The 26,974-nt window shown below is 48.7% G+C and overlaps 1 protein-coding gene across 1 annotated transcript in view; it reads left to right on the forward strand.

Annotated features, from left to right (window-relative positions):
- The window catches only part of LIN28A (lin-28 RNA binding posttranscriptional regulator A), a 31,222-nt gene extending 4,493 nt beyond the window's left edge, over positions 1-26,729 (forward strand). Inside the window, exons 3-4 of the mRNA XM_073317851.1 lie at positions 23,073-23,257; positions 26,516-26,729. Of these exons, the coding sequence (XP_073173952.1) occupies positions 23,073-23,257; positions 26,516-26,729 (399 nt within the window). The remainder of the gene's footprint in view (positions 1-23,072; positions 23,258-26,515) is intronic.
- Positions 26,730-26,974: the final 245 nt, after the last annotated feature.

Consider the following 26,974-nt stretch of genomic DNA (forward strand, 5'->3'; position numbering starts at 1 on the left):
CTTTTTGTGAATACAGACTAACACGGCTGCTACTCTGAAACCTGTCTAGGAAAAGGCCACAAACTTCCTTAAATCACCCAAGATGGGGTCTGGAGAGCCCTTAATCTGAGCCAGTGGTTCTCAACCTATTTACCACCGCGAGCCCTCTTTGTTATGCAGGCCACATCCACACAATATATATACTACCTGTATGGCCCTGAGGATGTCACATGGGCCGCAGCTGTGTGCTGATTGGGCCGTGGGTTGAGCAGTTCCTGTGACTGTTCGCACACTTAGACTATGTCTACGCTACCATCTACAGCCGTATAACTTATGTCACTCAGGGGTGTGAATAAGCCACTCCCCCCTTGAGTGACATAAGTTACACCGACCTAAGCGCTGGTGTGGACGGCGCTAGGTCAGCAGGAGAGCTTCTTGCACTGAGCAGCTACTGCCTGTGGTGGAGGTGGATTAATTAAGTGGAGGAGAGCACTCTCTTCTGTTGGCTGAAAGCAGCTGTACTGGAGAGCTTACAGTGGCGCAGCTGCAAATTCTCCAGTGTAGCCATAAACTTAGAGGGAGTTGGTGGAGAGCTGGTATGTTCAAGAAACTTATGTAAGTGACTGAGTAGACTTTTTTGGAGTGGTGGAGGGGGGAAATAGAGTCAAAGGTAACGTTGATGTCCAATTGGCTGCTCCCCAGCTTGCATGCTTCCTGCTTTAATTGTGTGTTAGCATTCAAGGGAACAAGACGCTTCCAGCTTAGCCTTGGAGGTGACGGAGTTGTGCCTGTGGGGCAACTAGGTGGCTTCAGCTTGATGATGGTCTATCGAGCCGTTCATCTCAAGGTTACTGGTTCAAATCCAGCCCCAGGTTGGTAGTAATAGAAAGTCATTACTAGCCAGTGGCTACTTGGCCTGTGTGAATTTAATCTGGAACTCAGTCCAGTTGTCTGGCTTCTCCCAAAGGAGATTTGGGATGGCACAAATTGGGGCCCCTTGTTCGCAGCCCCAACAGAGAAGCCAAGGAGAGCACGGAGAATGAATGTCTCCTCTCATCCCCAGGAGTCATCCCTTGGGACAAGGTTGAGACACGTTTCAGAAACACAAAGGAAACTTCTACTTCCACTGTGTATGCTGTGCTATGAATAGAGGATGTTGGGGCTGTCAACCCAGCACCTTTCTTGACCACTACGTAGCTGTGTATTTCGAGACCTTCACCCCAAGGAATGGTGTGAGAGTCAAGTCAGTGATGGGCCATAATCCAAAGTATCCAGAGGAGGACAGACAAATGGACAAATCCAAGCAATGAGGTGTCTGGGGAGGTGTTGAGAATAGGGGTGGTATCAGTCTGCCATGGGGTACCTCCACAATGCCCCAAAACCAGCTTAACCGGCTGCAGTGTCCTGGATAACCCGCTCCTTCCCCTCTTCATTTACATATGTGAATGATGACCCACAGGAAGTAACTGTGGGAGAAAGAAGGGAATTGGCCTCTTTAGATCTATTAAATCACTTTATTACAGGAACCAGGTTTGAATGGCCCTTCCCGGCAGGGGGTGAGTCTCCCTCTCTCTCTCCCCCTTTATCTGATCACAAAGAGATTAAAATCTCTGCAGGACAGGCGACTAACGGGGCTCCTCCAGGGCTGCCTTGTGAGCTTAAAATGAGGCATTCAGGTCAAATCTCCCAGCCTTCCCCAGGCACTGGAGATGGATTCATTTGGGGGCCTCTGAGGAGGCAGAGGGGATGAAGCACGTAGGAGCAGAGTTGGCCTTCAACCAGGATGCCAAGAACTGAGATGCTGGGTCCTTTCCCCTGCTAGTGTAAATCAGCAGACTCCATTGAAGACAATGGAGCAGCACTGATTTACACCCACCGATGAGAGAGCTGCTCATGGGGACCCTGACCGGCTGTAGAGTCCCAACAGCAGGGTTTAATTTGGGAGTTTTATTTGGAAACGTGGCTGGAATGGTGCATCCCCAGCAGTGGTTAGCACTCCCCCGCAGAAGGGGTGGGTTGGATCCACCAGGCAAGACCAATTCAAGCCCAGAATAGAAAGGAACCCATGAAATAGCCTCCTGGGGGAAAGAATAAAACACAAACACATGGAACTTGAAGTGGGTGCACGCCCAGGGTAGTCCCCGCTAGCCCCCAAGGCAGCAAGAGTTACCAGCAAAAGGGGAATTGAAACACATTCAAGGCAAATGCCCTGATTGGTACCATGGTTTGCAGCCTCAGCTGAGAGTCCAAGGACTGAATGGGCCATGGAGACTGAACTCCTTTCCCAAGCCACAAAATAGTCCTCATAGCACAAGACTGAGGCCCGTTGGCAGGGCACTAGGGGGGAGGCTGCATTGCTACCCTTCTTGTGGGGGCTAAAGATTTCATCTCCAGGCTGTCAGTGGGGCACCCTACCTACAACAAAGAACCGGGAGTCCCGAGCTCCTCTCCTGCCTTTGTCACTGACTGGCTCGGTGAGCTCAGGCCAGTCATTCCCCTTCTCTGTGCCTCTGTTTCTCCATCTGTAAAAACAGAGAACGATTCTCTTGCAGGATTTTATATCCCATCTGTTGCTATGCATCCGATGAAGTGGGCTGTAGCCCACGAAAGCTTATGCTTGAATAAATTTGTTAGTCTCTAAGGTACCACAAGATACTCCTGTTCTTTTTGCGGATACAGACTAACACGGCTGCTACTCTGAAACCTGCCTGCCTGCCTCTTAGGGTGTGGTGAGGCTTAATATTTGGGAAGAGCTTTGAGAGCCTCAAATAAAACTAGTGAAAGTAAGCTCAGTGTACTACAAAAACAAACCCACTCGAGTCTTAAAACAGAAAGCTATTTAAAAATGGGCTCAGAGAAAAGCCTGAGGAATGTCTGGAAGCCCCAAATTAAATTCCCAAAAGGAGAGAACAGAAAGGGAATAGTTAACTCTGGGTGGGGGGAAAATTAAACTAACCTGAACAATTAACATTTTGTGGGTCCCTTAAAACAACCGCATTAGAAAAATCATCCTGGTCCCTAAGCCCACATCTCAGAGTCACATTTCCCAAAGAAATCACAAGGATTAATAATCCCCTGGAATTTTATGTACTTTACTGTTACTGATCTGATAGCAGGGCCCCCTATTAGCCAGAGAGTCGGGACTCTGCAGCTCTCTGGGGACCCTCAGCTTCCCAGCATGCTGTGTGACTGGTAATGTGGTTTGAAGGGCAGGATGCTGTACTCCGTATAAAGCAATTCCCACCTCCCCCGATCTTGAGGCTCCATGTAGAGGCTGAACTTTAAATTAAACTCAGAGGTGAGTGTGTAGGGTGGTGGATCCCATGGATAATTCATCCGGAGCTTCTTTGGGTTGCTGATTTCTAGGCTGCCGTGGCCTTATAAAGCTCAGTCTTGAATGGGAGCAGGAGCGTGTCCTGAAAAATCAATAGCAAAACTCTGACTTATTTAATGCTGGTATTACCGTAGAGTGCAGAGGCCCAGCCAGGATCCTGGGCCCATTGTACTGGACACCATATATACGTGAAGATGTGGTCCCCACCCAAAGAACTTACTATGGGAACAAGTTCAGGCCCTTAAACACAGGGCCTATTGTTATCAGTGCTGGATTTATTGCAGCTTTGTGCCAAACATGTTCTTCCACTGCTGGGGAAAATAGTCCCTCCCCTGAATACTGCTGTGGTGGGAAGAGTGGAAAATACACGTATTGGATTAGCAACGTTACTCTGGAAAAATGAAAGCCTGTTGGCCAAGGATACGTGAGTGTTGAGAAGCTGCAATGAAGTGGAGGAACCTCTCGGCATGTTTATCAAAGGGGAATGCTAATGCGTATCCAGAGAAACTCAAGTGATAAGAATTTTAAAAGAATTTGGTTCTTGCTATCTAATAAGGATAGCACTTTGGCCGTTTTGTTTTGTTTTTTACCTCCAGAGAACTCTTCCTGGCAGGGCTTTGTGATATTGTATCATGCGGGCATCTGAATCCCATTCCTATGGTTCAAGGAATGGCAATTTTTCCCTGCAGTTCAGATCATGGGTTAGACAGGCATGACCTCTGGAAAGGAGACAGTGTTGTCTAATAATTAGAGCAATGTGGAACTGTGAGTTGGGACTCCTGGGTTCCATTTTTCCAATTTCTCGCTCTCTGAGAGCGTTGAGGAACCTTGTAAGATGTGCCACTGGAGGGCAAAGTATTTATTAATTTGAAAAAGAACTATATTGTATGAGGCCGCTGATACTGGGGTCCATTTGTGCAAGGTGCTCTAGGTACACGTACAAAGAGACACTCCCTGCCCCAGAGAGCTTGTAGTCTATACAGACAAGACAGATAAATGGTGGGAGAAAGGTAGCCCTCTTATCCCCATTTTACAGATGGGGGAATTGAGGCTCAGCAAAATTGTAAATTGACCACGATCACAGGGGAAGTCCATGACAGGAGACCAAGGTTGAGCGGTCAGCTCAGAGTTCCAGCCCAGGGCCTTTACCACAAGACCAACACCGGGGCAGTTTACGCTATTCAGACTGAACAAATAGATCTGCATTCTTTTTTGGCCTTTGTTCTACCTTACAGCTGGTGTTACTTGTGGACGGGTGTCTTGCTGTAGACACCGGTGGCTTTTGATGAAAACGTTGCACCAGAGAAGCTCCTCGGTGCTAGCCATGGGAGCACTGGGGGAGCCCGGCTGCCGTGTCCTGTACGATGGTGTCGTCTACTCTTACTCCATGCCTTCCTAGGCAGCGCAGTGGTACAAATGGCCAAGTCCTGTCTGCTCTAGCACTTCCACTTCCACTGGGGGCACCAACGGTGGAACAGCCCTGATAACTCTTGGTGTAGATGAGACCTTGGGGTGCATCAGTAGCAGGAAAACTGAGGCCTATCGTGGTCCGTTAATGGCAATAGCAGTGTAGACAGGGCTCAGGGGTCTTTACCATGATATTGTCTATTCTTGCTCTGAATTGGACAGAACCTGTTACGCTTTGATTGGAGCATTGTTTCCTGACCCAGTTGTGGAAGACGCTGGCCCACCCGTTCTCACGATCACACCTGTCTTAAAACCTGCTGCCTCCAGGCATGGCCGGCTCCTGTTGTGGCATGCGTGGTCCCTTACGCAGTATGCCAATATTCCTCACTGCTGGCTTGGGAACCCTCCATTCTTTCTATTTAAATAAATATATAAATAAAAGGGACAAACTACCAGGTTGGTCCAATAGTAAATCCAGTCCCAGGGCAAGCAAGCTCCGTGGGGCAGTTTGTTGTGCCCCTAGCACATAGGCCCCCCCAGACCAGGGACCCAAGGTCCTACTATAGTTCACAGAAAGCCCAACCTGAAGCGACGCTGTGCTTAACTTTCCATGAGTCTGAAGCCAGTGACCATGCAAGCTCTTACACACCTGAGTAACTTTACTTCAGCGAGTAGTCCCATTAGCCTTGTAACTCCCAACAGGTACAGCTCTTCTAGCGGAAGCTGTCGTGTGGATAAGGCTTGGGTCTCTTGTACAATAGCACCTAAAAGCTGCAGCTCAGATCAGAGCCCCGTTATGCCATGCACAAAATAGACCAGCGAGAGACAGGAATATTATTCCCATTTTACAGACTGGGGGTGGGAAATGAGGCACAGAAACTGACTCACGCATGGTCCCACAGGGGCACGCAGAGACATGCCAGCAGGAGCCAGCTGCTTCTGGGAGCGTTGTGGGGCCATGGCAGGCAGGCAGCTTGCCTGAGCGCCCCACTAAACTGCTGGACTTTTAGCGGCCCAGAGATTGCGAGGGGACAGCCAAAGAGCCTGGCAGGCTGGACAGAAATGTTAGACGGGCCGGATCTGTTCAGTGTAAATAACCTGGCTGGGATCGTGCCCAGAATTAACAAGGGGCATCTTACCAGGACAGATTTTTCAACAGCTGATTTTGTTTTCTGGTGGCCCCAGCTCCTGATTCTACAGCCTGATGGTGCTTAATAAAGGTCTGGAAATGACAAATGTCTAGTGAATGGAAAAGGTTAGCTTGTGATCTTAACTCATGGTTGTAGTTCGCTAACAGGGAGAAATGATTCCCAAACAGGCATTTGAATTCTGAAGTGAATTTCCATTTGGCTGTGTTGTGACTCTTTCGTGATCCCCTTCTGTGAACATTTAGGGTTGTGGTTCTCAACCAGGGGTACATAGATGTCTTCCAGGGCATACAATCATCTAGATATTTGCCTAGTTTTGCAACAGGCTACGTAAAAGGTACTAGTGAAGTCAGTACAAACTAAAATTTCATACAGACAATGACTTCTTTATACTGCTGTATACACTGAGATGTAAGTACAATATTTATTTTACAATTAATTTATAATTATATGGTAAAAATGAGAAAGGAAGCAATTTTTCAGTAATGTGCCGTGACACTTGTATTTTTATGTCTGATTTTTGTAAGCAAGTATTTTTGTAAGCAAGTAGTTTAAGTGAGGTGAAACTTGGGGTACCCAAGACAAATCAGACTCCGGAAAGGTGTACAGTAGTGTGGAAAAGTTGAGAGCCACTGATTTAGGGGATCAAGCTTTCTACCCTGAGCAGGGTTAGAGAATGCAGTGATGTGATTGCCAGAACTTTGTGTGGGTCTGCCACGGGTGGAGCTGCAGCCACTGGGAATTATAGGGTGTAAAGATTGCAGATCAGCCTCCAAGATGCCAGCAAACACCTAGTTCACTCCCTTGCAGAGTCCCATTGTGCTCAGTGGCAATATGCCAAGTTAGACTTGGAGTTGTTATAAGGGAATCTGCTGATATCCAAGCTATTCTGAATGGGGAAATGCACCTTTGTACCTCTCTATTTTGTTTGTGAAGTATTGCTGGGATTAATAAGGCAGTGTGTTGTGTTCCAAAAAGAGCAGACTTGTCCCATTTCAAAAAGAGCTCTGAGCTCCTGTTTCTGTCTAAATTTTAAACTGATCACTGCAGGCATCTCCCTTCCCCCACCACAAACTCTCAAACCCCTGGGGGGTGGGAGAAAAGGCCCTTAAATGTTCTCCAAGATAAAATGACCTCCAAACAAATGGAATCTCTTCACGCCTCTTTTTTTAGAGCAAGGCTCAAGTCAAACCTAGAAAAGTCTGGATGTGTTTGAGATCTGGAATGGACTTCTTGGGTCATAAAGTGCAGGTCCCCCTATGCCAGGAATTCTCAAACTTCATTGCACCGTGATCCCCTTCTGACAACAAAAATTACTGCACAACCCCAGGACTGAAGCCTGAGCCCACCTGAACTCTGCTGCCCCATGGGGGAGGACCAAAGCCCAAGCCCCGCCCCAAGGGCTTCAGCCCCAGCCAGGGGGCCTGTAACCTGAGCCCCGCCACCAAGGGCTAAAACCCAAGGGTTTTGGCTTTGGGGTTCAGGCTTCAGCCCTGGGCCCCAGCAATTCTAAGCCAGCCTTGGCAATTCCATAAAAACAGGGTCACAACCCACTTTGGGGTCCTGACCCACAGTTTGAGAGCCCCTGCTTTATGCTAATGCCTCCATTATTAACATACCCCCAAACCCTGACTTAAAAGTCAGCCAGGTCAGCACCCAAACTGGAACAGAAATAAGTAGATTGGTGGTAACACACAGCAACATAACTGAAGGTACAAGTATGTATTTGTGTGGACGTTCTTATTTTGAAACAAGGATGCCCTATCTTTATTTAACTTAAATCAGTTTACAAAAAAAAAAAAATTGGTGTAGGGCTTGTCCATAGGGGGAAGCTATTTTGGAATAAGGAAGGATGTGAATTTAAATGCTATAGCTATTCCAGAAAAATTCCCCATGTGGACATTTATTCCATAATAGATATTCTGGTCAATTTTCCCATTCGGGTAAGCCCTTGGGTTACTCAGAATAAGGCGCTTGCTCCAAAATAAAAGTGTTTGACACACAATTTTCACCAAAATAGCTAAAGATGCAAACTGAAAGTGTTGTACTTATTTCTGTCCCAGTCTGTGTGTAGACAAGCTCTTAGAAAGAAGCTGCTTCTCTCTCTCAGCTCTATATTCCCTCAGGCAATGGAAAAATTTGCCAAGTGATTCAGGGGAGACATTAAAAATTCTATTCACATAAATAATCCCTCCTTGCTTATGCAGCCCATGCAGATGAACACCCAAATCATTCCTTAGCCATGGAAGAGAATCGGTGGCAACATTTCAGTACCGAGTGCCGGGGCTGAAAATACAAACGGGTTGTGTTGAATGGACTGATCTCACATGTAGGTTTGGTCTAGGCTAGGCAGACCGTGGTTAACGTTGCTTGTTTTCTTCCTAGCATGACTGTAACTTCTGTCAGTGGTGGTACAGTTGTGCTACGTACCCTATGCTATGTTGGAGGGTTAACTGTATCACCGGCCCCATGGAAAATCATGAGTCCGATCCCCAAAATCTTCATGATTTTTAAAATCTATTTGGGGTGCTTTTTATTTGCCTTCTGTTTCTTCAGCCTTTAGGGCTCACTTTTTCAAACTTTTCTCCAAAGCCAGGGGGGTGGGAAACTTACCTGACCATACATTAAATTTGAAATTGTCACATAATCTCCTGACTCCGGGAGCTGGAGCTTTAAGAAAAAAACACAAATTTCACAAGATTTGAGATAAAACTGTGAGTTGGCAACTCTGAGTCAGGCCAGCGTGGGCTGCTGTCGCTGTCCTGCTAGCCCAAGCAGTGCACATTTCAGAGCCCACAGTTGCGGTGACTAATCCTGACACCATGGTCCTAAAACGAACAAACCTGTGTAAGTTGATCTGGACTCGCAGAGTACATCTGTGCTGCAGTAAAACACCCACAGCTGGCCCGTGTCAGCTGACGCAGGCTGTGGGGCTATCGAATTGCAGTGTAGATATTCGGGCTCGTGAAGGGGGAGGGCCCCAGAGCCTGGGCTCCAGCCCGAGCCTGAACGTCTATGCTGCAATTGTATATCCCCGCAGCCTGAGCTTTGTGAGCCCGACATGGGCCAGCCACAGGTGTGTCGTTGCAGTGTCGGGGCACCCTGGCATGCTCTTGGTGCAAAGCATGAACCCCACAAATATGTGACAAGTGGAATAAGTTTCAACAGGGATGTGGGATAAGAAACAAGCCCCTCTTCAGTTTACCCACCCAAGCCAGGTGGTGAACACGTTTGAGGAAAGGAGGAGCTACCCTTCTGGTTCTGAGATTAAGAATGTGGTGTGCGCCCAGGAGTCATGAGAAGCTCTTTCTAGGGGCTTTGCAGCTCTGACTCGAGCAGGCTTGGGCTACCATTTTCCCCACTGCAGGGAACAATCCTGCACTGAGTGACAAAGCTGGGCCGGCTGTGGCCACGCAGGTATCTCCTGTGGCTTTCTCAACGTCCTTGTCAGAAAATTAGTGGCATCCTTCCTTGCTGCTGACGCTAGAGAGGGGGCTGTGTCTGAAAGTCATTTCTGGCATTTATCATCTGGGTGGGGGTAGGGTCTAGGAGCCCCACATAGACCAGGGCTCCGCTGTGCTAGGCTGAGACCAAGGGCCAGTTGCAAAGTGGGGACTTTGATCTGAACTTTAAGCATGGGAGGAGCAGGGCGGGTCTAGATCTGGATCATTAGTCTGAGCCCATCTCCTCTTCAGATTGCCGGTCAAGCACGGCTTCTCTCCTGGAGCCGGCCTTGATACAGTCTGGGCACCAGCGGGGGCAGGGCCATGCTGTTCCAAACCAGCCTGAGCCCTGCTCTGACACAGCTTTTGTGTACATTTCCCTCGAGCATGAACCAAGGCTGTGTAGGGGAAATGGCCCTGCCTCGCCCCCAGATTGAAGGGTCTTTCTGCCTCCTCCCCCCAAAGCGAGGGTTTGTGTGCCCTGTAAGAAATGGGGAGAGGTAGGAAGAAATCCTGGCTGTCCACAAGAGCTGGAGCGCAGTCCTGCGCTTGTCTCTTTGTTCCTTCCCCAGCAGGCCCTTACCCCGGTGATTGAACAGCAGGAGATGGGAAGGCATTTAGGGCTCACAACTGGCACAATTCTCATCAAAGCCTCCTTCCTCTCTTAGGTCTCTTCCTATCTCTCTCTCTCCCGTTCCTGCAGGGTGGGGGGAATGGGGTTGGGTAATCCATGGCCCCGCTGACTACCTACAGATTCCCCCCACGTCAATCTGCTCACCCACAGGGTCCCTGGCTGCGGTGGGGAGCCGTTGAAAAGCTCCTGTGGGAGCCTGCCAAGACTGAGCTGTATTTGCTCTGAGTACAGCTCCCCTTCCGCCTCCATCTGCAGGACTATGCACACGGCCTCTAAGTCATATCTTTGTGCTCCGAGCTGGGGCTCAGAACCAGTGGTGGGACCCTGTCTACACTGATTCTGGAACACTGGTTTAGAAGGAATAAGGCTCTGGGATTCTGGCCAAGCTGGTGGAGCTTACCAAAGCTGTCTTGGTTCTGTAGCTAAGCAGGGTTCCAAGACCATTGAACAGAGGTTCTCTCTGCTCTTTTCTCTCCCTCTGGTCCCCATGAGAGCGTTCAGCAAATGACTGACACTGTGCACAGAGCGCTGTAAGGGTGCTTGGCCCTTGATAGACCAGTAAGAACAGGTCCCTGCAGAGTTTGTGATAGAAATTTAGACCGAATGCGACGACCAGTTGTGGTGAGGGACAGGAGGAGGACAAGGCTGTATGTAGAGCTGGGGCAGGGAAGGACTTTTCTTATTAATGAAAACTTTCAAGATTCCAAAAATGTTCCTGTCCTGAATGGGGCCAAAAAGTCAATTGCAAACTTTCACCAGCTGAAAATCTAGGGGGAGGGAAATCCTTCAGGTTGGATCAATCAAGATGTTTTGTTCACATTTTGATCTTTTACTATAATTAGCTTATTTTGAAATGAAAAGTTCTTTTGAACAAGAAAACTGGATTTTTTTTTTTGTTCTGACAATGGCAAAGCAAACATTTTGACAATTTCAATTTTTTTTTCAAAATCTTTTTTTTTTTTTTGAGTTGAAAAATTCACCAAAACCAACCTCTTCCTGGGGCCAGGTTCTGAAATCGGCATTTTCCAATGGGGCGGGTGCAAAATGGCTTCAAAAAATTGCATCCCATAAGCTTTCATGTAGCCTTAGAAATTCCTGTGCTAGATATAGAGACCTGCTTTGCATGCATTCTCGCTCCATATTTAATTTTATTTATTTAAGGATTTTAAAGGGTTGATTGTTGTATCTATATTCTGGATTTACACAGGACCGTTTAATCCAGAGCCTGTCAGCACTTTGCAAAGCACCCTTCCATGTGAAATAGGGAAGGATTATCTTCAATCGGTAAACTGAGGGGCTGAAATGTAAAGTGCCTTGCCCACGTCCTGCGGCAAGTCAGTGGAAAGCCAAGACTAAAGCCCAGTTGGCTGATTCCCAGTCCTACACTCTGACTGATGGAAGGTTTAACATATGCATGCCTTGCAGTATTAAAGGGGGAGATGGGCTGAGAAGCAGCCATGCCAGCAAAGACTGTTCGGGGGGGGTGAGTGCTGGGGGTGTGTATCCCTGCAAATCCTTTAGAGGGTTGTAGGCGGGAGAATTCTGAAGATCTGTGTAGTGGGGAGGGAAGGTTTGGGATGTGCTAGGGTAGGAGAGAAGGAGTCAGGGGGGCAGCGGGGCGGGGGGGGGAGGGGGTGGTTCCTGAGCAGTGCAAGGTCTGCAGTTTTGTATTCTCCCCACTGCTCTAGGTGGGTATAAGTAATAATAATGCATAATGCTCTACCAATTAAAAAGGCACATCCCAGCTCCAGGAAGCCTGCTTCTACTCCCATTGAATTCAGTGTGAGTCCTGCTATTGGCCTCAGCTGGTGCCATGAACAAAGGGATTGTCTCCTATGTTGAAAAGCAATGAAACGAGAAATAACTATTTTTCCTCACTGGAGCTACGCGCTTCCACCTACCATGACACTGAAGAGGTGCAAGAGCTTGGCCTTGTCTGCAGACTTGCTCTGCTTTAACTAAAGGGGTGTTTCTTAAAGTGATGTACTCTATCTACGCAAAGCCTGGTGAGGGCACTCCTTCAGTTGGAGAGGCTTATCTCAATTTAGCTTAAATTGATTCTAAACGGAACGGAGCCACTCTTAACTTTGGCTGCGTTTACACTACAGCCAATGTCGGCAGAACTTGTGTTGCTCGGGGCTCTGAATAAACCGCCCTCACATCCGAGCGACATGAGCGCTTCTGTCAGTGTAACTTACGTAGCTTGTGCAGCTGGCGGAGGTGGTTTTATGACGCTCTTCTGTTGGCACAGAGCATCTGCACCAGACACGCCGGATCGGTACAGCTGCACCCACGTATAAACGTGGCCTCAGTGTTTAGAACGGGTTTTGCATGAGTTTAACCAATCTTAAATTGAACTGATGCAATTTTCTTGTGTAGATAAGGCCTTTCCGTGCAATTGACTTCTTTGCTTGAGGCCCCCACATGGCCGGGCTAATGATGTCTTGATTAGCTGAACGGTTCTCAGCGCTGTGCTCCCAAGAATGTCTCCTTGTGTCGAGTTGACTCCATGCCCTTGGGGGATGACTGCACTGTTGTAAGGCTGTGAACAAAGATGACCCTCTAGCATTAAAAGGCATCTCTTGAATGCATGTCAATTGATAATAAATGGTTGGATTAGAGCAGGGGACTGGACTCCTGAGTCAAATTGCCACCTCTGCCACTGCCATGCTCGGCAGTCTGGGGCAAGTCGCTTACCCTCTGTGCACCTCATTTGTGAAGTGGGAACAAATCTTGCTGCCTTTCAGGGATGCTGTGAGGATTCAGGTTTGTGAGGTGCTCTGAGACCCTCCGGCCAAAGAAGCAATAGAAGCACAGGCTGCTGTTTGTTTCCACTGCATCGGGACTCTCTAAAGTAATTTTAAAAGTTTTTTGTTTTGTTTGTTTTTGTTTTTTTGTTAATGAAGAAAGCACCTTGGTTTTAATGGAGGGGAAAAGACCTCTCTTTAGCGGCCGGTTGGGAATCAACAGTGAGCAGAGAGCTGCTTTTGTAGATTAGACTGTGAACTCTTCAGGGCAGGGGCTGTCTTTTTGTTTTGTGTTTGTTCAGCACCGAGCGCCACGGGGCCCTGGCCCATCGCTGGGGGTGCTAATGTAATATAACAGGAAGTGCTTCTGTGAGATGAGGGCTCTTGATCACCAGCCAATGCATCCAATAGTAAGGGAACGCTCACACTTCCCACTGCAGCTGGGGTTTTTGGCAGAGGGGTGTGGGGACACAAGAGGGAGAGTTGACTGAGCCCCTTAACCCCTGTGTTTAAAATATCAGTTTAAATCCCAGGAAAAGAAAAGGACTTGTGGCACCTTAGAGACTAACAAATTTATCTGAGCATAAGCTTTCGTGAGCTACAGCTCACTTCATCCGATGCTCTAATAAATGTGTTAGTCTCTAAGGTACCACAAGTCCTCCTTTTCTTTTTACGGATACAGACTAATACGGCTGCTACTCTGAAACCTTAAATCCCCTGGTATGTCTTTGTATAACAGAGTGATGCCAATCAGAGGGTTGGGAGGACCCCTACTGAGCTGATTATTAAACTCTTTGCTAGCCACCTAGTTGCACTGATTCCCTGTTCATTTCAGGATCCACTTCAAAATTTGCCGTCTTTGGCTTTTTAAACCTGAAGTGGCCTTTTCTCCTGATGACCTCATGGCCCTCGTTTCTGCCTTCCCTTCCTTGTTCATCCTAGCACTGACCACTCCTCCATGCAGTCCCACCCTCCTGGGGGAGATGCTCCTGCTATGTAGAACAGCCTCCCTGTGTGTCTCTGGCTCCCCTGAAACTCCCATCTTCGCTTGACTGTGCCTTTTAGGCTCTCACTCTGTGTATTATAACAAGCTGCACACGCTGCTGATTCCTTCTGGATCGACTCGGAGCTGATCAATTCCATGTGTCATAGGCCCTGCACTGCTAATAGTTAATGGAGATTCTCCTTTTAGCTCAAGTGGCAGTGGCCTGTGCTTTTGGAGCACGAGGATTTGATTTCTATCCCTGATGCATCCATGAAGTTCCAAGGCCTAAGGATAGCATCCTGTTGCTATTCTAGGCAGCTGTGAATTAGTGCAAACATTTTCTCTCTGTAAAGATGTGCTATGTACTGTGAGAGTGCAGCATGTTAGTTTCTAAGGTGCCACAAGTACTCATGTTCTTTGAGACTCTAAGCGGCACTCATGTGGCTATCTTTCTCTAGCAGGCTCTCCAAACAGGTTCCATCAGAATTCAGCCTTCTGCAGTGGCCAAGTGAGTGACTTTCCCTCCCGTAATCTGTATGTAACTCACCGAGTGAATCTGTAAGTACTGTGATGGAGGATTGTCACAGGATAAACTGTCTCCTCCTTAGATGGGAACCTGAGTGCTTTGTGGAGCAGCAGGACCATGTTCTCTTCCACTGATGTTCCCTCTTCTCATCCTTAACAGTTCAGAGGCATGGTAGAATCACTCTTATTTTAAAGCAGTCATTGTTGGGTAATTCTGGTGGCCCACTTGTTTCTCACTCTGCTATGGTGGGAAACCTGGGTGTGATCTTCTTCCTATGCTGGAAGTTACATAGAGTGGAGTAACTGTCAATATGTAGCAGGGCCTCCCTCCCAGTAAAGTTCATCTCTTCTGGGAAGAATGGTGGTGGTGGCGGCGGCATTTGGGGGTGAGGAAGCTTCAGGGACAGGGAATAATGGTGGTGGGGAGGAAAAGCAGGGATAGGTGTTCAGCCAACCAGAAAACCTTAGCATGTCAACGTGAGCATGACCTGTAGAAATTCTTTCCCGAAGGAGAAGGACTTTAAAATGACTTGGTGTCGGCTGTTGAAATTATTAACTTGTATAACGCTGAAACGGTCCTCTGGACTCTACAAAACATGAGTAGGACACATCCTCTCTCCTGGAGAGCTCGAGGTCCTCTTGGCCTGGCCTCTCAGGTTGCTCAGGAAAGGGAGCATGTGCCGAGTTTACAAAAAGAATCAGTTTCCTGGTGTGTTAAGGGGGAGAGGGCAGGTCCTGGGTGGACAAGAACTGGAGGCACCGGGAGGGGATTGGGAGGTATGTGAGGAGCAAGAGGAGGGAGGATGAGAACAGATTTAAGGAGAGGGGGGAATATAGAGATAAGGATAAAGTGGCTGAACTTGATGCTAAGGGGAAAGTGAGGGGAGGAAGCAGGTAATTGGCTATGTGATGGGTGGGATAGTAAGGAAAGGCCAAATGTTCTCCTCTCCCAAGTGGGTGACTGCAGCAGATGCCTAGGTAGAGCTATGTTTAGCAAGGAGTTGGACAGGGAAGGAGGCCAGGTAGATCTGGGTATTATCTGCACTGAGGTGGTGGCTGAAATTGTGGGAGAGGATGAGGGAGGAGTCTGAGGACAGAAGCTTAAAGGACCCCAACAGATACAGGGAGTTGGGGGGCAAAGGCAGCTCTAAAAATGCTGTCAGCCAGGAAGGGAGAGCCAGGAGAAGAGTGGTCAATATTGCTAAAGGCACCAAGGACTTGGATTGGGCCAGTTGCACCAGGTCAGTGTGCAGATCCCGTGTCCCAGTAGCTGCGTCTTGAACCCTTGGATCCTGGTGGTCTTTACAGACAACAGCACCCCACCCCCAATTTTCTAACTTTTATGGTGCTTGGGGAAAGTGATGCAGTGACTTCTACCTAAGTCTTCAGAGAGCCTGGAACAAGAGCTCTGAGCCGCTGCCCCTATGAACTGCATTGCATGTTGACTCTGAAGCGTAACAACGATTCTTTAAATGTCAGCGTTCCCTATTTGACTCTGGAGTGAAGCGTGCTGTGAAATTGGGGTATTACCCTATTGCCCGCAGGGAGACTGCGCAATCTGAGCGTGACCTCTCATTTTGACCTCACGAGTGGGTGGAGTTTGGGAGAGCCCCATTACTTATCTTTTTCCAATATGACCTTCTGAAGACACCAGGCCAATAAAAAGAACAGAGCACATCACGGGTGGGAGAGGAAATCTTAGCCCCAGGCACCATGGTGAGAAACTACCCGGTAGGCTGTTGGCAGGATGTACTGCAGCAATGTTGTTTGGAAAAAAGAAAAGGAGTACTTGTGGCACCTTAGAGACTAACCAATTTATTTGAGCATGAGCATGTTGTTTGGGTTACTTATTTGCCTAGTGACCGATTTGCCAAAGGACCCAGGAAGGGAGGCTGCTCTGGGGTACGGGAAGGAAGGGTAGGGTCTGTCAGCTGGGGCTCTGCTGGGAAAAGTGGGAGAGCAGAGAGTTGTCTGAACAATCCCGGTTCATAGCACAGGCCCGGTGTTCCAGCAAGTGCATCATCGATGGATGTGAAACTGTTCCTTGCTGGGCAGGGCTGAGTATGCAGTGGGGCGAGGGGGGCAGACGGAGCTAGGGGGCTGGTGGGGAGGAGAGAGCAGTGAATGTGGGGCTATTTGAGCGGAAGAGGAAGGGATCATGGTCCCAAGCTGGCGCTTGCTTGCGTACACACTCATGCTCTCTCTCACGCACACAGAGCTCTGCCTTTAGCCTGCGGATTCTCAGTGTCCACTTCAGCTTCCCTCCCCCCATGGAGACCCTGGAACTCCTGGAATTTGACCAGCGGGAGCAGTGGACAGGGACAGCTCTTTGTTCTCTGGGTCCAGCTTTGGTGACTAAAAGCAGAGCCCGTCCCCTCCCCCCTTCCAGTATCTCTCTAGGCTCCTACTCCTCCCCCTCCCCTTTTTTTTTGGGTGGGGGGGAATGGCCGAGGCCTGGGAATGTTCCTGCTTTGTGTGTGGTGTGGGGCAGGCTGAGAGGAGGAGGAGGGGGCTTTGGGCCCCTTCCTTTCAGATGCAGGAGGTATGCAGCTAATTCAATGGGCTTCACTTTGATTACCTATCTGATAACAGAGGAATTTGAACAATGTGTGTGTTTTGGGAAGGGGGGAGGGGAGGATGCTCTGAGGACCACCAGCCTCTCAGCAGCTCACTTCAAAAGGCCCAAACGGGGAGGAGGGGGAGTCCGTGCCCTGTTGTTTCTTTCCCCTCCCCAGGGAGAGAGGGTTTCCTTCGCCTTTTGTTGCGGGTTTGTGGTTTATCTGTAGCACTCCTGGAAAATAAACAGAAATGTGTCATGTTTTGGGTGGCTCTTCCTCCTCTTTCTGCACCCGTGTTGCTGAAATGCAGCCACCTCTGGGACTTGGAGGGCAGTGCCCAGCACAACATGGCAGAGGAGAGACATTGTGCCCAAGGACACAGAGGCAAGCCCTCAATACAAGAAGAGCGATGGAGAAAGAGCAGCTGGTTTTCTAAAGGTCTTGCTGAAGGATCTGCAATGCTGCAAGCTGTGGGGAGCTCAGCCACTTCTTGCTGTGTAGCCTTGTACAAGTTATTTTGCCTCTCTGCCTCAATTTCCCCACCTGTAAAAAGGGGATAAAACCCAGCTCTAAAGGGTACTATGAGGCCAAAATTGATAATTATGATAGACTTTGATGCCTGGGGGTGGAAGGGATGCAAAGAACAGGGCAACTCACACCAATAAACAATGCAACTCGCTGTGTAGTGAAGTTCCTTCCTGACCCCAGCTGTCGATCAGTTTCTGTCTGGAATCATGACGATTCAGAGTCCTGAGGATTTTCCTCTTGTCCAGTGTGCAAACAGCTGCTGCTCCTGTTCATATAAACCTCTAATGATAAAGATCTTGCATTTGCATCAGCTTTCATCTCAAAGGGTCCTGATAGGCAAAGGTTCCCTTCACCTCTTACTGAAACGCATCCACTTCTGGAGTGAAACCAGCACCACACGTTTTGGGGCAGGAAGTAAAGGGCATCATTTCCTCAATGACGCTTCAAGGGGAATTTAGGGAGGCAGGAGGCAATTGCCCTAATTAGAGTCTGGGACGGGGAATGTCCCAACTCTCTCAAAGAAGGAAGTGGAATCTAGAATAATCTTTAACCTTGTGGAGGTGATTCTCTGTGAGATGCCCATTGCACAGGCAGGGGACATGAATGATCGCTGGGACTGGTGGGATACCCGCCGGGCACCTTTTTTGCGCTAAGAATGCTCTGAAGGGAAGTCTTACTGATTCATCATCTTGTTTGGGTCTTTGCTCTGAGGAGCTGCTCCCTATTCATCCGAAGAGAAGGGCAGTGCCTTGTGAGGAGGCATTTTAAGAAAGGGGGTGGGCGGAGTTTGCCTGGCAGGGGGAAAATGAAACCCTGTCAGGCTTAAATGAGCTGCTTCGAGCCCTGCCATGAAGGCAACGCACAATCCTGCCCATGGCAGCCTGCACTCCTCTTCCTCGGCAGCCTGGAGCTGGCAGCATAGGGAGGGAATGTGAGAGCGGGCGCCCGCTCCAGATCCTGACACCATGAGGTGAGGGTCACATGTCTTCTGAGCCAGGCTCAGTGAGCAGTACACTCAGAAGGAGCTGGGCTCATAGGTGGAAAAACTAGGGATGTGGGGGGTGCTGCAGCGCCCCCAGGTTTTATGAGGGGCTCCAGCTGCCAGCCCCACACACGGGATCTTGGCTGCGGGGTGTGCTCCCAGACACTGGCCCCATGCCTAGGGCTCCGCACCCACCCCAGCTATGGCTCCAGCCTCAGCTCCCTTACCCCTGTCCGTATTTCTCCCTCCCCCCAGAGCCATGGCCCTGCTCCTGGCCCCAGCTCTAGGGAATGGCGGGGTCACAGCACCCCCAATATAAAAAGTGTTCCAAGTTCATGGGAGGGAATTTGTTACTTTACTGTGGACTCTGAGTCTGTACGAGTGCAGCTTGGAAGCCTCTTTACGCTGCAGGGAAAGCTGGCTAGGAGTTTGCTCGGTGCCACCAGGGAGGGATGTTAATTTCCTTTTCCAGCTAAACATCAAGTGTACAGATGCTGGCCAGGATCAGCAAACGGTGTGTGCCCCTTCCTGGAGTAACAAGTGACCCAAGTGGCTTGCAGCTCTTGCCCCTGCTTCTTGGATCTTCCCTTTAAGATGGTGACTCCATGAATTGGATCTGGTGAGAAACCTTTGTTCCATTTAAAGGGGACCTTGCCCACTTGTCAAACCCCTCGCCCCAAACACACGGGCTGCTGTGAATTCCTGTCCTGGTGAGCCAGCCTGAGGCCACAAGTGGGCCCCTCCCCTCCTAAAGCCTGCTACTGTGGCCTTGAGGGTGGCTCTGTTCATGGATAGGGCCTCGTTTATTGCCATGAGGGTTTCCCAGAGTCAGCCCTGGAATGGTGCAGTGGCAGGGGGATCTGGAGAGCGGGCAAGCTGGGAAAAAGCATTGGGGAAGGAGTGGCAGGGTTGGGGACATGAGAAGCCCAGTAGAAAAGAGTAAATTTTCCTTTGAACTTGGAGGGTCCTTCCTCCAGCTTTGTCCAAACCCCACCCCAACCTAAACCTTCCCTTTCCCATTGCACGCCACAAACACCCTCGTCCTGGCCTGAAGAGTAGTAAAGATCTATCAAAAAAATCTGTCTTCTTCCTGATTTTAGTATTTTTTCCATATTCAATTCCTTGCCATCATGTGTGGAGAGAGTGGGGGGGGGGGGGTGGCTGGGAGGGTGAGGTGTTTCTCTGTGGGGATAGGGAGAGGAAAAGATGTGAATTCTCTCCCCTTAGGGTGTGTTTAAGTCTAAATGTGGGCATTTTCCTACAACCTGCAAAGAATGGGCTGTGGGAGATCACATGACCTGGGTTACTGAGGAACACATGAATGGTGGGAATGCTCCATTCATAAAAAAATCCTGTTCCAAAGAGCAGCATGAGGACCAGATGGGCAGGGAGCTGAGAGCAAGGCTGCTGGCGGGAGAGAGGAACTGTCTGAACAGGGCCTGGGGATCACCAGCCACAAGGCTGTTGCAGGATAGGTGGAGTTGCTAAAATGCTGGGAAAGTTATTTTAACCCCCCCACTTCCCCCAACAGATTGCAAATTAACTCTTTACTCACCCCTCCCCCTGGCCAAAAGCAGTCATTTCCATACGAACTGGTAAATATCTCCTTGTCCCATACAGACTGGTATCAATAGCCTTGCATCATCTGGTGGCCCCTCTGGCATGGACCAGCTGGGAGTGGTGGTGTGTAGCTGAGGGTGTCAGTCTTGTTCAAGGTGCTCAGATATTATAGTAGTGAAAGCAGTACAAATGCCTAAATTACTACCACTAGAACTCCTCATGATCTTGCTTTCCTAGAAAGGATGAAACCTAGTGAGATGGATTATTTTCATACCATTGATGGTTTTCTTCACCATTACGCAAACAGCTGAAATTAAGTCTCTTATCAGATTCTTGAATTTGGTTTCACTGAGCTGACAGTGAACCCAGTCTTGTCTGACTGATAGCCTGCCTTCTTCCCACTGAATCCACAGAGATTATCAACCAGCAGAGACCATCCTCCCCCAAACAGTTGTGCATTTATTGTGCACTACTTGTTAACTGACTGCAGAACTGTGGTGAAAAGGACATGTATAATTTGGGTTCAGCTGTGCTCCTGGCCAGCAATCTCATTCCAGTGGAGCATCTTTCCATAAAACCCCTTGGAGGAAAAGGATCACAGAACTGGGACAAGCTGAATTCATAAATGAAATTCCTTTTGCATCATCCCTGTCATGTCATACTGGAAAACTGCGGCCACACACTGCCCCAGGGAAAGTTTTCTTTTATTGCTCCGTTCCACTGAGAAACTGCTCATGGAAACATTAGCAAATACACCCCTTCGAAACCTGCAATCAGGCAGTTCAGTGTAGGACTCCTGTTTTACAATGCAGGCTGCTGGGAGCCCATGATTCCAGCTGACATCTGGGAAACTTGCAGGATTGCAACCTTAATTCCCCAAATGGAGAGCAGCAGGTGAAAATAAGCAAGGGTCTGGGGAAAGGGGTCTATAATCACTTTCATGGCATGATTGACTAGTACTGGTAGCAAATCTACCTGAATTCTGCTCTTGTCTTGGCTTTGTTGGATCTGTAGCTACCGAACCAATAAATCCTCTGTGGCTCCGTGTGTATCTGCATTCATAAAAGGCTCCAGGTTATTAAACAGAGAGCTGTGGAAACTAAACCCCAAAAACAGGTATAGTCTGGGCAGTGCCGGTCTCCCATTGCAACGACTGTGTCTCAGTTCTGATCCTAAAGGGACCTCCTCCGGGGGTGAAAGAGCTATTCAGTCTATGTGACCTATTGACTCCCCTCTGCTCTGTTGAGACTGCCAGCAGGGGGAGCCATCCAACACACTGTGTGTTCTTAGTTGTCTATGACCGTGATTCTTAATAGGGCTGTCGATTAATCACAGTTAACTCGGGCGATTAACTCAAAAAATTAATCTCAATTAATCGCAGATTTAATTGCACTGTTAAACAATAGAATAACAATTTTAATTTATTAAATATTTTGGGTGTTTTCCTACATTTTCAAATATCTATTTCAGTTGCAACACAGAATACAAAGTGTACAGTGATCACTTTATATTATTTTTATTAGAAATATTTGCACTGTAAAAATGACAAACAGTATTTTTCAATTCACCTTATACAAGTACTGTAGTGCAATTTCTTTCATGATAAAGTGCTACTTACAAATGTTGGGGTTTTTGTTACATAACTGCACTGAAAACCAAAACAATGTAAAACTTCAGAGCCTACAAGTCCACTCTGTCCTACTTCTTGTTCAGCCAATTGCTAAGACAAACAAGTTTGTTTACATTTACAGGAGATAATGCTGCCCTCTTCTTATTTACAATGTCACCTGAAAGTGAGAACAGGCATTCGCATGGCACTGTTGTAGCTTACATGCCAGATGTGCTAAAGATTCGTATGCCTCTTCATGCTTCGGCCATTGTTCCAGAGGACATGCTTATAACACTGGTTTAAAAAAAATGTGTTAATTAAATTTGTCACTGACCTTCTTGGGAGGAGAATTGTACGTCTCCTGCTCTGTTTTACCCATATTCTGCCATATATTTCATGTTCTAGCAGTCTCGGAAGATGACCCAGCATGTGTTGTTCATTTTAAGAACACTTTCACTGCAAATCTGACAAAACGCAAAGATGATACCAATGTGAAATTTCTAAAGATAGCTACAGCACTCGACCCAAGGTTTAAGAATCTGAAGTGCCTTCCAAAATCTGAGAGGGACGAGGTGTGGAGCATGCTTTCAGAAGTCTTAAAAGAGCACACCCTCATGCAGAAACTACAGAACCCAAACCACCAAAAAATAAAATCAACCTTCTGCTGGTGGCATCTGACTCAGATGATGAAAATGAACATGCGTTGGTCTGCTCTGCTTTGGATGGTTTATCAAGCAGAACCCATCATCAGCATGGACGCATGTCCTCTGGAACGGTGGTTGAAGCATCAAGGGACATGTGTGGAGCCTCACTCTGGGGAGACTAGCCCCCAGCTCTGCCCCTTCTGCCCACCCCCTTCCCCTCAGCTAGAGGAGCCCCGGACCAGCCGCAGCCCAGAGCGTTTCCCCGCCCCCCCAATCTGGAGGAGCCCCAGCCGGGCTGGCCAAAGCCCCGAGTCTTTCTTCTATAATTCTACATTTGTAAGTTCAACTTTCACAATGAAGATATTTTTAATCGCTTAACGGCCCTCGTTCTTAACCAGGAGTACATCAACTCATCTAGATATTTGCCTAGTTTTACAACAGACTACATAAAAAACACGAGCAAAGTCAGTACAAACTAAAATTTCATACAGACAATGAATTATTTATAGTGCTCTATATACTATACACTGAAATGTAAGTTCAATATTTATATTCTAATTGATTTATTTTATGATTATATGGTAAATATGAGAAAGTCAGTGATTTTTTTCAGTAATAATGTGCTGTGACACTTTTTTGTATTTTTTGTCTGATTTTGTAAGCTAGTAGTTTTTACGTGCAATTACACTTTGGGTACGCAAGACAAATCAGATCCTGAAAGGGTACAGTAGTCTGGAAAGGTTGAGAGCCATTGGTCTATGAAGCAAGCATTTCAGGTCAACGTATCTTCCAGAAGTGTCTCTGGGGAAGTAAGCACTCTGGCATCCCTGTGTCTGTCCATCCTTTGTCAAGCTCCGCGGGGGAAAGAGGAGAGCGCCCTTGTTCCAGTGAGCCTGCAACCTGGTGAATGTGATTCTTTTCTCGCGTGCCACAGGAAACTGGGTCTTCTTGCCATGCCTAACCCTTTTTTCCCTTCTCTGGCCTCCTAGAGCAAGCTCCACATGGAGGGATTCCGCAGCCTGAAAGAAGGCGAGGCAGTTGAGTTCACCTTCAAGAAGTCATCCAAAGGTTTGGAGTCCATCCGAGTGACTGGCCCCGGAGGCGTGTTCTGCGTTGGGAGTGAGAGGAGACCAAAGGGGAAGAACCTCCAGAAACGCAGATCAAAAGGAGACAGGTAAGGGCAACAGGCCAAGGGATGCACAGTAATCAGACAGCAGCACCTGATCTCCAAGAGCTTTGTGATCAGCCTAGCACCTGACCTGAGCCATATGGGAGAGAGCCTCATGGCAGAGGGCAGGGTGGGAGGAGACACATAGTCAAGACTGGTTTGGGGACTATGTTCTGATGTGGTAACATCCCTCCCCACCCATCTGCAGCCCACCCACCCCTTTGTTTGTATCGTTCCTTCCTCTGAACCATTTGTTCTGTGTCCAATCACTTGGCACCTCTTCATTTCCAAACATGCTCCCAGAATCTTCTGCAACCTTTGGGGCCTGGGCCAAGATTCTGGCATTTATCCAAGACCCAAAGGCATCCACTTCTGCAAGGAAATTTCCCTGTCGGAGAAGGGCAGGTTGTTGCCACTCTGCTTCTGAGGGGGTCACCAAGGTAACCCCAGTTCTATACTGGTGGCACCCAGAGGAGACCACCAGTGTAGCTTCTACGCAAGGCCCTAATGGACAGACACCTCATATGGGTGTCTGCTGTGACCCGGCAGGGGAGCTCTGCAGGACAGACACAGAACTCTTAGTGGAGCTGGACATTACTGTTATTAAGGGGCTGATAAAGGAGCTGGGCTGGGGAGACCCCATCTGGCTGCTGGGCCTTTGGGACACAGCTGGGAAGGCATGAGGCTGAATATCACAGAGCCATTGGGAACAGGAGAGTTCTTGCCACAGGGCTCCTGGGGGTAGGAGGGGCAGTGGCCCTTCCCTTGAAAGATGCTTCCCTCAGCTTTTAATGAGTGTCAGATGCAGATTTCTGGGGAAAGGGCAGAAAACCAGAAGTGAAAGGCCAGAGGTCAAAAACACCCAGGGCTGAATGGCATGGACCAATGCTCCCTTTCTGTTTGTGTGTGTGTGTTCAGGATGGAGGTGTAGCCACACAGCAAACTGGGGGAGGGAAGGGGTAATTTTCTCTAATAAAAGCCCAGCGTTGTGAGATCAGTGACTACTCAGGAAATGGCCAGACAGCCAAGCAAAGTCTCCCACAGCAGCTTTGCAGCCCAGAGGCGAGGCTCTTGTTAGCACCATGTAGCCTACCCGTCCCACCCTGAGTTCGCAAGGCGGTTCCTCAGATATTTAATTTCCAGGGACTTTCCTTACATCCTAGGCTAGCATCAGCATGGCTGCATGCAAGTGTTGCCCCCAGGTGGTATTTTGAAGTATATTTCACAGGCTGTGAAAAGCATAGCCTGTTTGCAGCCATCCATTTCTGATAAGTGGCTTCTGCAAGGGGATTTAAATCCATTTGGAGCATGCAAAATAAATCCAGAAAGGCCTTTTTTTGTTTTGTTTTTGTTTTCCTCTTGGCTTTGGTAATTTGATCATAGAGATGCATGACTTAAAATGGAAATGTGGACAAAAGCCAGAAAAATACACTGCAAGTAGGCTTGGCAGAATTTGATTTGTATCTTTTTATGATTTCAGTGGACAATATCCATGTTTATCTTTAAGCATTTTTATTTATTTTAAATTTCCGGAGTTGTGCAAAATTAAGGAGTGGGGAGGAGGGGTCAGACAATGATTTAATGACCGTAAACCTCAAGATTCAAAAAGTTAATAAAGCCTTATAACCGTTAAAACACAAACTGTCAACATCACATGTCAAAATATACAACATAAATATCTTTAAATCAACCTTGTAGGTTCTCAAGCAGAATTTTTCTTATCTTACCTATCTGTACATTTTGATTACCAGTGGAAATATTTTTTTCATCAGTTTGTGTGTGTACAGAAAAATTGATGTTTACTGATCATCTAATCCTTCCAAGCCTAACTAAAAGGGAGGCTAGACATGATGTACTGTCCATGGGTCCAGTACGCGCTCTACTCCTGAGGAAATTCTGCACCAAAAAATTCAATATTCTGCGCCTCAAAATTAAGCGCATATTTTAAAATTCTGCAAACTTTGTCAGTAAATAAATGTGGCTCCAGCATGGCAGTGGGGAGCACAGGCCATTGGCTGCATTCAGGAGGGAGATCACCCTGAAGCCCACATCTCCCCCAGTACAGGGACTCGGCCGTGAGGCTGCACATGACCCTGACAAACACCCCGGGGCCCTGCCCCTCTGCGCCAGGTGCAGCAGGTGTGGGTGGCCAGCCTCAGCCCAGCAGGATCCAAGTGTGGAGGGGCTTAGTGTGGGGGAATCCAGGTGCCGGGTGAGAGGGTTCTGTGTGGGGGCAATCAAGGTGCGGGCGGCTCAGTGGGAGATTTAAATCACAGGGGCTCATGGGAGGGGCAGGGGGCAATGGAATTCTGCAGGGATCCAGGTGAAGATGGTTGGAGCTCAGCGGGGGGGGGGGGGGGTTCTGGGTGTGGGGAGACAGGGCTCGGCAGGGGGTTCTGGGTGTGGGGGGCTCGGGGTTCTGGAGGAGTGGGGTTGATGGGGTGGGGGTACAGCTGCTTGGGGATCAGTGGTATGGGGTGGGGGGCTCATTGGAGGAGGGTAGGGTTGTCAGGGTGAGGGTTCGATGGCCCTGTTTAACAGGGGAGCTTCAGCTGCTGCCACGAGGATGCTGCAAGCCAGCATCCTCTTTTTTTCTTCTTCATCCCTGTCCCCTCACTCCTACATTCCCCACTTCCTTCCCCACTGCCTCTTCCCTCCCCTCCCCATCTCTTTACCGCCCCTTCCCTCATTTCCCCCACCCACCCGTACACAGAAAACAGGAAGGCTCCCAGCACACAGCAGGGGAGCTCAACGGGAGGCAGTGTTCAGCTTCAGAGTCAGCGGAGCGAGTGCTTGCAGAAATGGGGGGGGCCAGCAGCACATAAGCCCATGTGCCCTCATGCCCCACCTCTGCTGTGGGGGGGGGCAACCCCCCCCCAACTTAGCCATTTTTCTGCAGGCGGGTAGTCACTCGGAATCCCCCCCCCCCCCAGGAGTAACTCTCCTGGATGGAATGCGAACTAGTCAGCTGTCTCTTACAGGCTCTGTAGAGATTTTCCTCCACTTTTGGAGCAGGAGGATGTGAGTTTTGTCGCAGTCTGCTGACCACAATGTCTCCATAGAGTCACTAGCGCAGTAATGGGGATGCCAGTCAGGGCTGGGAAACAGCTGGTTCTCCCCACCCGTGGGTCCCGTGTTCTGCAGCTCATGCGCAGGGGGTAATAAGGTGAGGCAACTTTAAGCAGCCCTGGCAGTTGGAATGACCATACCCTAACGCACTGATTTCTCTCCCTGGATCTCCATCTCTCCCCTTCCTCTTCCTAGATGCTACAACTGTGGTGGGCTGGACCATCATGCCAAAGAATGCAAGCTGCCGCCACAACCAAAGAAATGCCATTTCTGCCAGAGCATCACCCACATGGTTGCCAACTGTCCCATCAAAGCACAGCAATCGCCCAGCTCTCAGGGAAAGCCCGCCTACTTCCGGGAGGAAGAAGAAATGCACAGCTCGTCCCTTCTTCCTGAAACCAGAGAATGATGGTGGGAGATTGGGGGGTGGGAGGGGGGAGATTTCCATCAGGATCAAAAGGCTTCAGCAAGGAATCAGTCAGCAAAGGGGGAGCAGCGAGCAGTCTCTGCTGTCATGATGTAGGGGGGTTGGTGTAAAGCAGGGATGGGTGGGAGGGTGGCAGCTCAAACTGTAGGATGTAACCTGCCAGGCGATGGCACTGGTATCTGGACAGAGGGACTGAGATGGTTGTATGTGGGTTACAAAATCCCAGC

This window comes from Lepidochelys kempii, chromosome 19 (assembly GCF_965140285.1).
Source record: "Lepidochelys kempii isolate rLepKem1 chromosome 19, rLepKem1.hap1, whole genome shotgun sequence".
Lineage (NCBI taxonomy): Eukaryota > Metazoa > Chordata > Testudines > Cheloniidae > Lepidochelys > Lepidochelys kempii.